General features: G+C 40.9%; 1 protein-coding gene across 4 annotated transcripts in view; it reads left to right on the plus strand.

The window, feature by feature from the left end:
- Nucleotides 1-14,930, plus strand: part of GLRA2 (glycine receptor alpha 2) — a 155,978-nt gene that overhangs the window by 59,472 nt on the left and 81,576 nt on the right. For all 4 annotated transcript variants that reach the window (XM_074967157.1, XM_074967162.1, XM_074967153.1 and 1 more), the window contains 2 exons: nucleotides 534-671; nucleotides 5,617-5,831. In XM_074967157.1, the coding sequence (XP_074823258.1) occupies nucleotides 534-671; nucleotides 5,617-5,831 (353 nt within the window). The remainder of the gene's footprint in view (nucleotides 1-533; nucleotides 672-5,616; nucleotides 5,832-14,930) is intronic.

Raw genomic sequence — 14,930 nt, forward strand, 5'->3', positions numbered from 1 at the left:
TTCACTCTTTTTTTCTCTGCATTGTCCACTCTGTTCTCCGCTTTTCTCTTTCTGCTGTGTATTTCTCTATGCTGAGTTTCAAAGAATTATAGAAGTCGTTCAATTTTGTTATTTATAACATCCAACATATTGTAATCTAGAAATACTCATGTTGGTAGAGTGCAAGAATTCTGTAACCAGAGTGACGAAAATAAAACAAAGTACAGAAACTGATACATTGCTACAGTGAAATACAATTTGTGCTGCGAACATTAATATCCTTGACCGGCTATTAACATTGATTTTTTATTAGAAATAAACCAAAGCAGATATGCCGCACTTTTGAGGTTTTAGTTGAATATTTTGCCTCTAGTACAATTACATATTTGATGCTATTTCAAAGTTTTGATGATAACTGTAGTCAATGTAGTTCAGCTCCTGGATCAACTGGAAATGCTTGTATTGAAGTCTGCCCATTCAAAAGTGACGATATTTCCTGAATCATAATTTGTTTCCATCTGATTATCTAATGAACTGCGATTTGTTTACTCTAGTTGGGTACACTATGAATGATCTGATATTTGAGTGGCTAAGTGATGGTCCAGTGCAAGTTGCCGAAGGCTTAACCCTGCCACAATTTATTTTGAAAGAAGACAAGGAACTTGGTTATTGCACAAAACACTACAACACCGGTGAGTGTTCTTCTAATTTTTCCATTAGTTATTACTTCTACTAGTATCCACAAGCAGTTTTGTAACAGATCTCATTTATTAGGTGTGGTGTTTGAAAGCAGGGGTTTAGACAAAGCAGGAAGGCCGAGAACAGTAAAAATGTTGGAAAATGTAATATTTTGTCAGTACTTTCCCTTTAACAATGTTAAATGCCTGTGCTTCATACCTTGTGTCCGGAGCAGGAATTGCTCTGTTGGAGTTTGGATTTGGTTGTTCCTTCTTCTTATGTTCCTTCTTCTATCACTAGAGGTTTGCAACCGTGGTAGCCTATTCTGTATGATTCTCTGCTAATCTATTTGTGGATTAATAGTTCTTTTGATCCACTCAGAATATCACATTGTCCATTCCAGATAATGTTTTTCTTCTTCATGTTCTCCTGCCATTAACTTTCAATTCCAGTGCCTATAAATATGCGTCACCCTCTGAACCTCTTAAAAAGTGCCCTGAAAATCAATTTTTTCCCCATAAAGTCACTGACTAGTGTTTGCTAAATTCTGATAATCTCCAATACTTTTTCCTTGGTTATGTGGTCTTGCCATGATATTTTCATAATTCTTCTATAATACCATAATTTGAAGGATTGCAGTTTCTTCCTTATCAATTGTTTGAATGTCCATGTTTCACAGCCATAATTTAACACAGACCAAATATAAGTTTTTAAGAGTCAGAATTAATCTTCAGATTTATGTCCCTTCTCTTCAGATGTTTGTTCTTCCATAATGTCCCCTTTGCTCTTGCTGTTCTGGTGCTGACTTCAGTATCTTATCTTCCAACTTCTGTAATGATGCTTCCGATGTACCAATCATTTTTTACTATCTGTATGGCTGTGTTGTTCACTGGAATCTTGTGTGTTTTCCCAGGATCCTTGCATCCCACCACAGATTTTGTCTTGTCTACATTCAACTCTAGCCCATATTCTTTGACATATTTATAAATAATCTCCACTAACTTCATTGGACCTTCTGAATCAGCCAGCAACACTGTGTCATCTTCACAGTGAATGTTATTCACCCATTTTCATTCATCTTAATACCTTCTTCTGTTTCTTCAATTAATTTAATCAAACACTCACTATAAATGTTGAATGAAGTCAGTAACATTATATAACCTTGCCTCACTCCTCTCTGGATCTCCATTAGATTTTCGTTTTCATCTCCCATTATAACCGCCTTCTGATTCCAGTAAAATTGTTTTATTATTTGGAGTCCATATCAATCAATCCCAACAGATCTTAATATGTTGATAAATTTATAGTAGTAGATTTTGTCAAATGCTGTTTGGAAATCAATAAAACGCAAGTGTATTTTTTTTCCCTGTTTCACTTGATATTTCTAATATGAGCTTTAAGTCATAATGACATTTATCATGCCCTTTCAAGTTTGAAACTATATTGTTGTTCACTTATTTCCTTATCTATCTCTCCATGTATTTGGTCTTGAACAACTCGCAGAAGAATCTTAGAGGCATGCACTATTAGGCTGGTTGTTCTGTAGTCTTTACAATCCATAGTGTTTTTCTTTTGGGGGATTTGGATACACAGTGAAATTGTAAAATCTTCTGACAAATCTCTTCTCTCAAATATATTCTTTATTACCTCTGACAGGGCTTTCAAGCCTCCATCTTCTGTGCTTTTTAACAATTCAGCCAGAATTCTATCATAACCTAGTACTTTTCCATTCTGAAGTTGTCACATTGTCTGGAATGGCTCACAACAGTGAGTGCAGACTGTCAGAAAACAGGGCAGACACCCCACACTGGTGGTGTGTCCTGTAATTAGATTTCATCAAGCCAGTACCAAATTTGAACTTCTGGATCACTATTCCAGTCTTACCATGGAGTCACAGACAGTCCCCGCAGACTCTCCAGTCTATCTTGCCATCCAGACAAACTGGACTTTGTGATAATGGTCACTTAAACCAAGAATCACACCACATCAGGTTGCTCCCAGTCCCAAGGTACCAGTCACATACCCCAGATCCATTGGTACTCTGGATCTTACACCAAAGATAACGCTGCCAGCCAATTCTATAGTAAACTAACTAAAGGTTTATTAGCTGAGGAAAAAATGAGTTATTGAGAGGTTAAAGCAGGTAAAAAATATATATCTAGGTGAATCACAGTTTGTAATTCCAAATGGTGGCAATGATGTAAAAAACTGCCAGTTTCCCACAAATCTTTTCAGGGTACCTAGATTGTTTCTGGGGATCTCCACTTTGCATCTGGTATGCTTCCCTGTAGGAGTCCAAACAGTCCAGAGATGAAGAATCTTTCTTTGAATCACTTCCTATAGCTTCTTCTCACAGAAAACAAGCTGACACTCTCTCTACCCATGTGGGCTCTTCTTTTGATGAGTGAATGAGGAATGCACTTTGAGTCTCTGACCTCCAGGCATCACACACAATGGCCATTTGATTTGGAATTAACACTTTTTTCTGATAAAGTCCTTCATTAGCATTCTACAAGGCTTCTTTGATGTATGATGAGTTATTTAGTTACAAGGGTATTTACAATGTAAATGCTTGCTATTACCTTATGACCGGACACAGATAAGTAAAAACAATACATTTAACATCCTATTCATTTTAGGACGTTTTAACACCTAAAACACTTATACATTTAACAAAAAGAAAAGGAGTACTTGTGGCACCTTAGAGACTAATAAATTTGTTTGAGCATTAGTCTCTAAGGTGCCACAAGTACTCCTTTTCTTTTTGCGAATACAGACTAACACGGCTGCTACTCTGAAACCTGTCATTATACATTTAACAATCGCTTTCATCTCTGCTCATACACAAGTGAATTGGCCTGAATACACCCTAACATGACTTGGTATGTCAGCGTCACAGAAGTCTTTTTGTTGCTGCTATGAATTTTTCATCTATTATTTGTGGGCATACTTGATTAAGCTCACCATGTCACAGCACCGTCTTTGGACTTTTGTGGCATTTTCTAGGGGCAGCAGTGTCATCCACCACACCCTGTTAGTACTGGCATCAAATTGTCAATGTCTGCTTATTTAACAGTTTTCCCTACTTATATGTCCATATCTAAAAACCGTTCCACTATCCACCACCTCTGGACACACTTGCTGGCAGAATTGCTGCCCCTGGGAAGTTTACCCAAAGACAAGTTTGGGTATTTGGAGTCTATGATATGCAGATAGAGTTCAGAGATTTTTATGAATGGTTTTCTTGGTAGCTGCTGGGTTGAAATATAAATCCTTCCCATCTAAAAGAGGTATTTCATTGTGTCAGCAGGAGAGCCAGTCTGGTTGCATCCGTTATATTTTTTCGTTCAGTGAAATGACAGGACATGAGCAGTTCAGCCCCGATCCGTCAGTTAACGTTACATTGTTTTTTATTAAACGAAACTACTGTTTAATTTTTTTAGTTGTTTGGTTTTAAAAAAAACCCCCAATACAGCTTAAAAATTGCTTCTAATTTCTATGGCTCAGAATGTCAGGGGATGAAAACCCAGTGGTTCACTGTCCCCAAGAGCTGTGGAAAGGGTTGAAATTCTGCTCTGTGGAATATGGGAGAAGACAGGCTGGAGTGGGGAGGGATGAGTAATCTCTGATCAGCAGCTTCCTAGCAAGCCCATGGGGATTCCCTGCATAGGATAATACCTTGTATCCATGGTGTGGCAGTTCCAGCCCAGGGGAAAGATTTGGGGGCAGTGGTCAGCAAAGAAAGCCTTGACAGCATGGCAGAGCATGCTGAGAAGCAGTGTGCATTCTGAAAGGCCCCTTACATATGAATGGCTTTTGTCTCCAGAAGATACCCTCAGAACTGCAAGTTTGGAGAGTTGAAAAGTGTGGTTGCTCTGAAGGGGACAAATACTGCCTTCCCTCTGAGAAACATAGAGAGCTCTGTAAAAGGAGGCACATGGAGTTTCCTTATTTTGGGGTTTCCAGGACTGGGGAGAACTGGACACACATGTTGTTCTTATAATTATTGATAATACTGAGAAACGGTTGCTGTTCACATGCATGAAGAGTAAGCGGAATTACCTGTGGATGTCAGGTGATTCCTGTTACCAGTTGATTGAAGTGGCTGAAGTTTGAAGTTATCAACCTATTCAAATGATTTAGTTGGGACCTAGCACAGAAAACTATACAATTTTTCTCTGCTAAATGTTCACATAATATTATAGTTTTAATTTTAATTTGTGAAAGAACAGCAATATTATTCAGCTGCAATCTTCCCCTGCCACTTTCCTGCCCTCCATCTCATTGCCTGGCATTCAGCCCTTTTAGATCCATAGGACTTCGGGAAACAGAATTCTTGAGTAACTAGGGTACACTAATGCCCTCTGTATTGTACTTGACCATTCAACCAGTTCCTGGTGAGATAATGCTCTCCAGCACCATCTGTTCAGCCAAAAAACCAGTCCCCTACCCACATCTGAGTGTCTACTTTTAACAGCTTCTTCTTCAGCCCCAATAAGTGTACGAATACAATTTTGTTTATTAAGGATGAAGCAAGTCCAACATACTTAGATGCAGGCAAATGACTGGTCTACTGGTTAGATGGAGAGAGAGAACCTCTGGATGAGGTGAGGCCCACCCAACCAAAGGAGAATGGGACTTATTTGTTTAAAAAGTTTTTTTTTTTTTAGGGGACTAGACCTCTTGTAAAGTGATTCCACAAAGTAATAATATTCAGTCACAAAAATAAATGGCCGCTGTTTCAAGTGAACATTATGATGTCAACTCTACCAAACTACAATGTTACCAAAAAGTTAAACCAGAACAATGTTTGTATATTGGGGCCTCTGCTTTTAGAGCTAAGACTTTATGATAGCATGCTGTGAAATCTATATATGCCTGAGGTCAGGAAGCTAATTTATGCTCATAAAATAAGACAAAATGTGCAAAAACATTTATAAAAGCAATTTCATGTTCTAGGAAAGTTTACATGCATTGAAGTCAAGTTTCATTTGGAACGTCAGATGGGATACTATTTAATCCAGATGTACATTCCTAGCCTGCTGATCGTCATTTTGTCCTGGGTTTCTTTCTGGATCAACATGGATGCTGCTCCAGCCAGAGTCGCTTTGGGCATCACTACTGTCTTGACAATGACTACTCAGAGTTCAGGATCCAGAGCTTCTCTTCCAAAAGTAAGGAGTCTCTGCTTAGTATGCATTCCTTATTGATTGGTATTTTGCCAAGAAGTGTGTGTACATTTTTTTAGAGATTCTGTAAACCCAGTTTAATATGCTTACGGCATGAGAAAAATGCACTAGTTTAACTAAAGGTGTGATGATGTAGTTAAACTAGTGCAAAAGTCTGTGTAAACACTTTTCATTTGGTTTGAACAGGTTTTTATTGGTTTAAGTTTAAATCAGTTAGGAATCTGTTTAAGCTAAACCGAAATAAGCCACTCTTAAACCAAAATGAATGTCCGTATAGGGGTTCGCACCATTTAACTAAAGCAGTTTAAAACCTAATTTAAGTTAGACTGGTGCAATTTTGTTGCGTAGACAAGGCCTAAGTCTTGTGCTGAAATTGAAAAGATTTGCATATCAGTGGACATTAATGGTGCGATATAGTGGTGTGATGTCCACTACATACACATCCTTGCACTTTTACTAAAAAAAGCAGAGTTCTACAAATCTGAGGAACTGTAATGATCAGTGTAGACAGCACCTCCACCAATAGATGGTGCTGTATCTTAATGTTAAGTTGTTGTTATGTATGTTATGTTGTTGTTGTATTTGATTGGGAAGAGTTAGTAGGAAGTTTTAGTCCTGCCTGTTTGTGGTAGAGTTGTATGCAGTGTAGTAGCCGTGTTGGTCCCAGGATATTAGAAAGACAAGGTGGGTGAGGTAATATCTTTTATCTGACCACTTCTGCTGATGACAGGTTTCAGAGTAGCAGCCGTGTTAGTCTGTATTCGCAAAAAGAAAAGGAGTATTTGTGGCACCTTAAATTTGTTAGTCTCTAAGGTGCCACAAGTACTCCTTTTCTTTCTGCTGATGAGAGAGACGAGCTTTTTTTTTTTTTTTTCTTACACAAAGCTCTTCTTCGGGTCTGGTAAAGGTACTCAGAGTGTCACAGCTAAATACAAGTTGGAACAGATTGTTCAGCATAAGTAATTAACACATATTTCAATGGACCATTCTAGGTGATATGGCCAGTTAACACCTCTGCAGTCATAGGGAAGAAGAAGGGGAGAAAAAAGGAGGGGGAGTTAGTGGTTCTAGATCAGTGGTGGGCAAACTGCAGCCCGGGGGCCACATGTGGCCCATCAAGGTAATCTGATTCATAGATTCATAGATATTTAGGTCAGCAGGGACCATTATGATCATCTAGTCTGACCTCCTGCACAACGCAGGCCACAGAATTTGGGCCCGCGAGACATTTTGCTAATTGTTGATGATCCGCAGGCACGGCCCCCTGCAGCTCCCAGTGGCCGGGGTTCCCAGTCTTCCCTTTTGAAAGTGTTGTGCAAGATGAGTATTGAGAAGTCAGATGTGGAGTGGCTGCTGTATGAAAAGTGTTCACCCACAGGTAATATGGCATTTTTGTCTTTTATCATTTCTCTGCATCAGTTCATTGGAGAGCATAGTGATTTTCTGGTTTCATCCACATAGTTGTAATTGGGGCATTTAGTGCACTGGATGCATGTCATGATAGGCAAGTGTAGGACCCATGGATCTTGAATGTGGGGGTATTGATCGTCATAGCAGTGGAGATATTTCTACAGATTTTTCATCTGTTGCTATGGCAGTGTCTGGTGCCATTTTGAGTTTGTGTGTTCTAGTCTATGGAGAGCTTGGTTCTGATAGTGATCTTGGAGAGTTTGGGGGGTTGTCTGAAGGCCAGAAGAGGGGGTTCAGAAAAGATTTTTTTCAGGATGTGGTCCCAATCAAGTATGGGTTGTAATTGTTTAATGATACCTCATATGAGTTCCAATGTGGGGTGGTAGGTGACAGCTAGGAGAGTGCAGTTGGAGTGGGTTTTACTTCTGAATTGAAGCAGGTTCTCTTGGGGTATTTGGGGTGGCTGCTCCATGATGTGATCCACTCCTCTGGTGGAGTGTCCTTGTTTGGTGAAGGTGGTTTTAAGTATGTTAAGGTGTGTAGCCTGGGCTTTCTCCTGCGGGCATATTCTGACGTATCTGAGTGCCTGGCTGTAGATAACAGATGTCTTGGTGTGTTTGGGGTGGTTACTGGAACTATGATGGTAGGTGTGGTGATCCCTGATTTCTTGTATATAGTTGCCTGGAGGGTTCCATTATTGAAGCTGATTGTGGTGTCTAGGAAGGTGTTGCTACTGTGGGAGTGTTCTAGAGAGAGTTTGATGGATGGACAGTGGTTATTGAATTTGTGTTGGAAATCTATGAAGGAGTTTAAGTCGTCTGTCCAGATGAAAATATCATCTATGTAACTCAGGTATCTCATTGGTTTTGTGGTGCATTTGTCCAGAAATTCTCCCTTGAGGTGGCCCATGAAGAGGTTGACATACTGGGGAGCCATCTTAGTACTCCTGGCTGTTCCCATAGTTTGGACAACGTGTTTTTTGTTGAATATAAAGTTGTTATGGATGAGGATGAGTTTGGCAATGTGTTTGGATGGATATCTGAGTGTTGTCCCTTGTCTTATAGATATTTTAGGCTGGCAGCAATGCCATCCTTGTTGGTGTATAGGGAAGTTACATCCCTGGTGACAAGGATGATGTTCTGAGGGAGTTTGATAATGTTACAGAGTTTCTGGAGGAAGTCAGTTGTATCTGGAGGAAGCTGGTCCTTTATGCGGTGAGTGATTTGAGGACGGTTTCTATGAGTCCTGATAGTCTTTCAGTAAAAGTGTTGTGGCTACATATGATGGGTCTGCCTGTGTTCCCGTGTTTCCTTGTTTGTGCGTCTTGGGAAGAAAGTAAAAGGTTCCTATGACTGCAAGGATGTTAACTGGCCACTTCTTCTTGAATGGTCCCTTGAAATATATGCTAACTACTTATGCTAAAGAAACTGTTCTGCCTTGCATTTAGCTGTGACACTCTGAGCATATTTTCCAGACCTGAAGAACTGTATAAGCTCAAAAGTATGTATCTCTCACCAACAGAAGTTGGTCCAATAAAAATTATTACCTCACCCATCTTGTGCTATAGTTATTTGCAATGTTCCAGTAAATCCTTTGATTCAGTGAGCATGTGTTACAACTGGAGGCAGCTGCTTAAAGATGGAAAAGCATTTTTGCTTGAGGGAGAAAAATGTATTGTCATGCAAGTGAGACTGGAATGACTTTAAACAACTCAAGATCTGATGGTCCTCCAGAGTCTTCACAAGTCCTCCACAATTACTCCCATGTGCCCAGAGGTACAGACAAGTCTTATCACAATTCCCTGGGAAAGAATCACAGAATGAGCCAGCTTACTGAAGCACAAATAATCATGGGAAATGCCCCCAGAAGTCCTAGTACCATACACTGGGGAGAATGAGACAGGTGAGAATACAGTAATTTGGGTAGGTTTTTGCACTGTGTCTGCTCACTCCTGGTGTAAGCTTACCCAAGTGCCAATCATCTGGGCTAACTCAGGAATGAAGACATACTCATTGTGTGTTTGCAGAGAATAAGATCCATTCCTGAAAGTATGTTGTATTCTGCTCTACTGTACCCTCAGTATCATATCATGTCTTATTTAAAAACACTGTATTCTGCTTAAGTGGAGCATATGTGGGGAAACTTTGAAAATTGCACAGATTTTGTTGCTGTTGCTGTTCAGTTGGTAATGTAAAGAGGCACTTAAAAATCTGGTGACTACAACAGTTGGTTCAACTTCACTTGTTCCCTTAAAATATGTATAATTTTTCAAGAATACTGTGAAGAAGAAAATCTTTCATGTATGAATTTAGACTTCCAAGTGGTTGATTTCCAAACATATGCACAGTTTATTTTATTTGCAGTACCACGTAAAGAGTTTGAAAGAATGTTACCAAAGAACTAACTTGATTCTGAATCAGTGTGTGCCGGTGGGCTTCTGGATATCGAGTTAGGGACAGGATTAGACAAAATGTTTCCTGAGAATGAGATCTCATCAAGCAACCCCGGTTCTTGTTGGAATATTTCCTCTTTTGTTTGTATCCTCCTTTGTGGGGATGGAGAAATACTGGACTTGATTCTGTGCTCTTGCTGGTTTTACACATTTGCTGGATAAGGGAGAGGAGGAGATACAAAAGAGCTGGTTGTGGCTCCTTGATTCTGCGGGTAGTTCTAGTACAGTCTCAGCATAGATTAGACTGCAAGTGGTCCCAAAGGGGCAACTGCCAGCCAAGGATTGTCAAAAGGTAGCAATGCTCTGGCTATGTTCCCTCCTACCCCAACATTTTCCCAATATCCTTACATTGGAGGATTGGTCAAAGGGAGATGGATCTTGCTAGAGAATCTGGCCCATGTATTTCATTGGAGTTACTCTTGATTGATACCAATGTACGTGATATCAGAATCAGGCCCACTGTTTGCAGTTAAGCAGAGCTATTCCTTATAGCTATGATTGGCCCATGTGAGGAATTTGAAAAGTATGTAACGTAGTTCACCTATGTGAGGAGTTTGAAGTTGCCATTGGAAGAGTGCTCTTATATGAACTGAGAGAAAGCCAGCATGTCTGTCTGCTGGTCTTGAATTTGTTAAGTTGATGAGCAATCAACCATTCAGTATCCTGTATCTTGAAGTTCTTGAGGTTCGTCCAAAAGTAGTTTGCCTTTGACTTCAAAATGTCACCCTCGGGATCTAATCCTGCATTCCCAAATTCACGAGTAGTCCTAACTCATGTTAGTACTCCTGTTAATGTCAGTGGCGTACTATGTTGAAGGCAATGGGACTATTTTTGTGAATAAGAATTATTCACATGCGGTGAAATTCTGCACTCAGTTACTCTGGTGTTATACTAGAACAAGAGTAAAGTCAATTTAGTGACCCTGGATTTACATGCCTGTAAATGAGAATAGTATTTGGCCAGTAAGTAGAAGTCTACAGGACTAGGCACCTAAATGAGCATAAATTGTGATACTTTACTAGCTGGAGTTGTGCTAATATTTTGACTTGTCTTTGGTTACATGTACTAGTAACATTTGAGCATGTTTAAAACAAGGCATGCACATTAATTGAAATGAGTTAACATAGTACATGAAGCGGACAAATCAGGATTAATAGATTATAAAGACAGAAGATGTCGCGGATTAATGTGGATATAAACAGTTTGAAATATCTTTTTGTTTCTGGAGTTTGAACATATTGAGATGTTGTGTCTTGTTTCCTTGGGGATCTTGACATTAATCCCAACAGGTGTGCCACTCTCCGATGTGTAATTAAAGGGATTGCTTTCTACCTAAGAAATACAAATTCTAAAAAGTGCCACAAAGCTGATAGTACAGTACATATATAGCTGGGTACTTATATGGTCTCCATCTCTGTAGCACCTGACTGCTTACAAACCATTCAACGTTAGTAAAAAAAATCAGCCAATTTTTGATGTTTGTTTGTTAAAGGGAGACAATTATCTTAAAGGTTCTTGTGTAATTAAGATAATAAATTATGTTTCTTAATAAAAATTAGGCATCAGTCTACCAATGATGACCTAGGTGCCTTTAGAGAAAATAAAAATATGAATCAAATTAGTATCAAATCTGAAATCCCAAATGACTCTTTAAAAATTATTTTCCAAATCCTGTCTTCATATCTGCCAAGATATAAAAAGCTAATCTGCCAACATTATATCATTTTAAAAATTGCTTCAAGCATGAATATCTAGCCGAATAATAGAAGCCAGGAGAATTATTATTGGGAAAAAATAGACACCACTTTGCATGAAAGCTAGCCCAGCTTTGAATACATCTTGCTGGTCAATAATTGTTTCCCCCACATCCTTTTTATTAATGTGTACTTATCTTATTTACATCTTACTTTTATTTACGTGCATTTAAAGAGCTTAACTTTGCTTTTAATTTATGGACTGCATCATACGGAATATTTCTTCCTCTTCTTTATTTTATGAGAACATTACCAAAGATGCACACAAAAAAACAAACAAAACTCCCCAAACTTTTGAGGCAATAATTCCCTTCCTGAATGAAGTCCAAGAGAGAATAGACTGAGGAGGTTCAGAGCTAGCTTGCTTTTATATCAGTCTCCAAACAGGTATGCTAAATAATGAGAAAGTGCCGTTTAGAAGCAATCACCCATCATAAACTGCACATTTTATTGCACCAGTATATGAGATTATGTAACAGAGCTGCTTGAATCACTCTTCCCTACATTAATAACAAACACTCATTTTGCCCCACAGTGCTGCATAATGGTAGATCACCGACAAGCCAGGCATTATGCACTCAAGCTACAGAAAAATAAAACATGAACTTCTAACTATAGAAAGAAAACAGAGAATACTGTAATCTGAAGCGAATGAAATGGATGTAATTCCCAGTCTGGGATTGTGGATGCTGTGCAATAGGTAAAGACTGCCAAAAAACTTTTTTCAAATAATAGTTCGTATTACCTCTGTGGTAAACTATCACGTTAATTCTGTGGATGCTCTGATCTGTACAGTATATTGAAGTAGTTATATATACATGGCCATGTCAGTTACACTGATCAGAACTTGGCCCAAAATAATATACAAAACATTGAACATTTTTGAATACTTCTACTTGCTATACACAAAATAGCAGACAAATTGGACACATTTTTACAGAAGCAGCACCAAATCACAAGTTATTACAGCTCCTAATTTGGCTACTCTTCTGGGGAGTGAAAGCTGCAGACTCTGCTTCTGAATGCATGAGCTTTCTTCTTCCTTGCAGTTCCAGCATGAAGTGTATCTTGGCGGTAAGTAGCCACTTCGACCTGCTCCCTTCCCAGAGGTGGACTAATAGACTCTGCTGCACCTAATTTCGATATAGGAAATGGTTTGGGGGAAGCCCTGATCATGCTCACAGTATGCCCTGATATTTTAAAGGAGTACTTGTGGCACCTTAGAGACTAACAAATTTATTTGAGCATAAGCTTTTGTGAGCTACAGCCCACTTCATCGGATGCATGCAGTGGAAAATACAGTGGGGAGATTTATATACACAGAGAACATGAAACAATTGGGTGTTACCATACACACTGTAATGAGAGTGATCAGGTAAGGTGAGCTCTTACCAGCAGGAGAGAGAAAAAAACCTTTTGTAGTGATAATCAAGGTGGGCCATTTCCAGCAGTTGACAAGAACATGTGAGGAACAGTAGGGGAAAATACGAAAGCTTATGCTCAAATAAATTGGTTAGTCTCTAAGGTGCCACAAGTCCTCCTTTTCTTTTTGCGGATACAGACTAACACGGCTGCTACTCTGAAACCTGATATTTTAGTTAGGATTGGGTCCTTGTGATGGGATGTATAACCTTCATACTGAGCAACAAGGGGTTTAGGAACTACTCTGAGCTCAGCCAGCCCGCCCTGCCACACCTGTAGCAAATGCACCAAATGGAAGAGGAGTTAAAAGGCAGGAGAGCAGCTCATTTGGGGCAGACCAGGGAGGAGAGCAGACCTGCTACCAGCAGCTCCGGGGGAGACGAACTGAGGGAAGGTAGAATCTCTCCCGAAACAACTGCCCAAAGACTCCTCCCTGAGGGAAGGGAGGGCCTGCTGCAGAGACAGCCAGAAAGGGAAACATTCCCTTCTGCTATGAACTCTGGACTAGATAGATCCCCTTTATTTTTGTCCCCAGCAGGGGAAAACCTTGGACTGGGCTGCCCATGAGGCTGGGCCATACCACAGGAGGAGGCAGTTGCCATGCTGCTGCCAGGAGGTGCCTTGTGGTGAGCAAACAACCCTCATGCTGCCTTACCTGAGAGAGCAACCTTGGGACAATTGCACGGAGGTGGTAGGAAGTGGCCCAGGGAGGGCAGCCTTGTCTCCCCGGCTGTCAGAGCACTGATAGCCTTCAAAGCATAGGTGCTGACTCTGTGGGTGGTCTGTGGTTGGACTACCCATGGGGGGAAAATAATGGGTGCTCAACACCCACCAGCCACAGCTGTTTGGCAGCTGGGGGAGGTGCTTAGGGGAGGGTGGAAAGCAGGGAGTCATGCGCAGCTGGGGCCTCAGGGAAGGGGTTGGAGCAGGGTGGGAAGAGGCAGAGCAAGGGTGGAACCTCAGGGGAGGGGGTGGACTGGAGGTGGAGCGTTGGGGTGGTGCACCCCTGGGAAAAAAGAAAACTCAGCATCTATGCCTCAAAGGGCCCTGGGTTGGAGCCTGGTGTAGTGAGAGGGCCCAGGTTCCTGTACTCCCCCATCTGCACATGACTGGCCCTAACCACTGTGCGGAACTCCCCTACCAGCCAGCGCTGAGCAAGGGCTGTCACTGTCCTCTCCTTGTTGCCAGAGAAGAATCCTAAGGGGTCATGTGACAAGAAGCACAACTCCCCATCAACAGCTCGGATAGGGAGTGAAGACATTCCCCAGTGATTTGAAGAGTTCTCTCCCCATCAATAGATATTGGAACAGGGGAGAAGATGAGTGAGTTTCTGAGCAAACAAGGAACCCAGAAAAATCCTGATTGGGCAACACCCCCTAGCCTCAATTACCATAGGGAGGAGGCCCATTCCTACCCTTGACCACACACCAGTCAGGGGCTGACAAAGTCTCTGATAATTTATCAAGCCCCTTCCAGGGGATTAAGGCAATGCACCACCAGCAGAGGCCTTCCCAGATGTTCACTTCGCCAATCAGAGTCGATGGGTCCTCTGCCCATCACCAGGGATATGAACACACGAGGGGGAAAGACTGTCTCTCCCTCGTCATCCAGAGCCATAGCAACGTGTACACCCTGCATGGCCCCAGCAGGGTTTATGTGTTGGGAGAAAACTGTCTGAGTGTAGAACGGTGTTGGACTCCTGAGGAGATGTCAGAGCTGAATCGTAAGAGCATAGGTCTCTACCCCAAAGAGCATTGTATGGACTAAGGGCCTGATTCAAAGCTCACTGAAGTAAGGATAATCTTTCTATTCACTTCAGTGCTCTTTGGGTCACTAATTGGGGCACTTTGGAGCACTAAATTCTGAGAGCTGCAGAGACATGAAAAACTTAAGTCAGTTCTGAGCATCTGTAAAACTGAAGTCAATGAAGTTATAGGTGTCCAGTACCTCTGTGGATGTGGCCCTATGTGAGAGCGATGCCAACATGAAAAGTAAAACATGGATGAGGAAGAGGTGAGGAAAGAGAACAGCAAACAAAGTGGAGGG

Source organism: Natator depressus, chromosome 1, assembly GCF_965152275.1.
Source record: "Natator depressus isolate rNatDep1 chromosome 1, rNatDep2.hap1, whole genome shotgun sequence".
Classification (NCBI taxonomy): Eukaryota; Metazoa; Chordata; order Testudines; family Cheloniidae; genus Natator; species Natator depressus.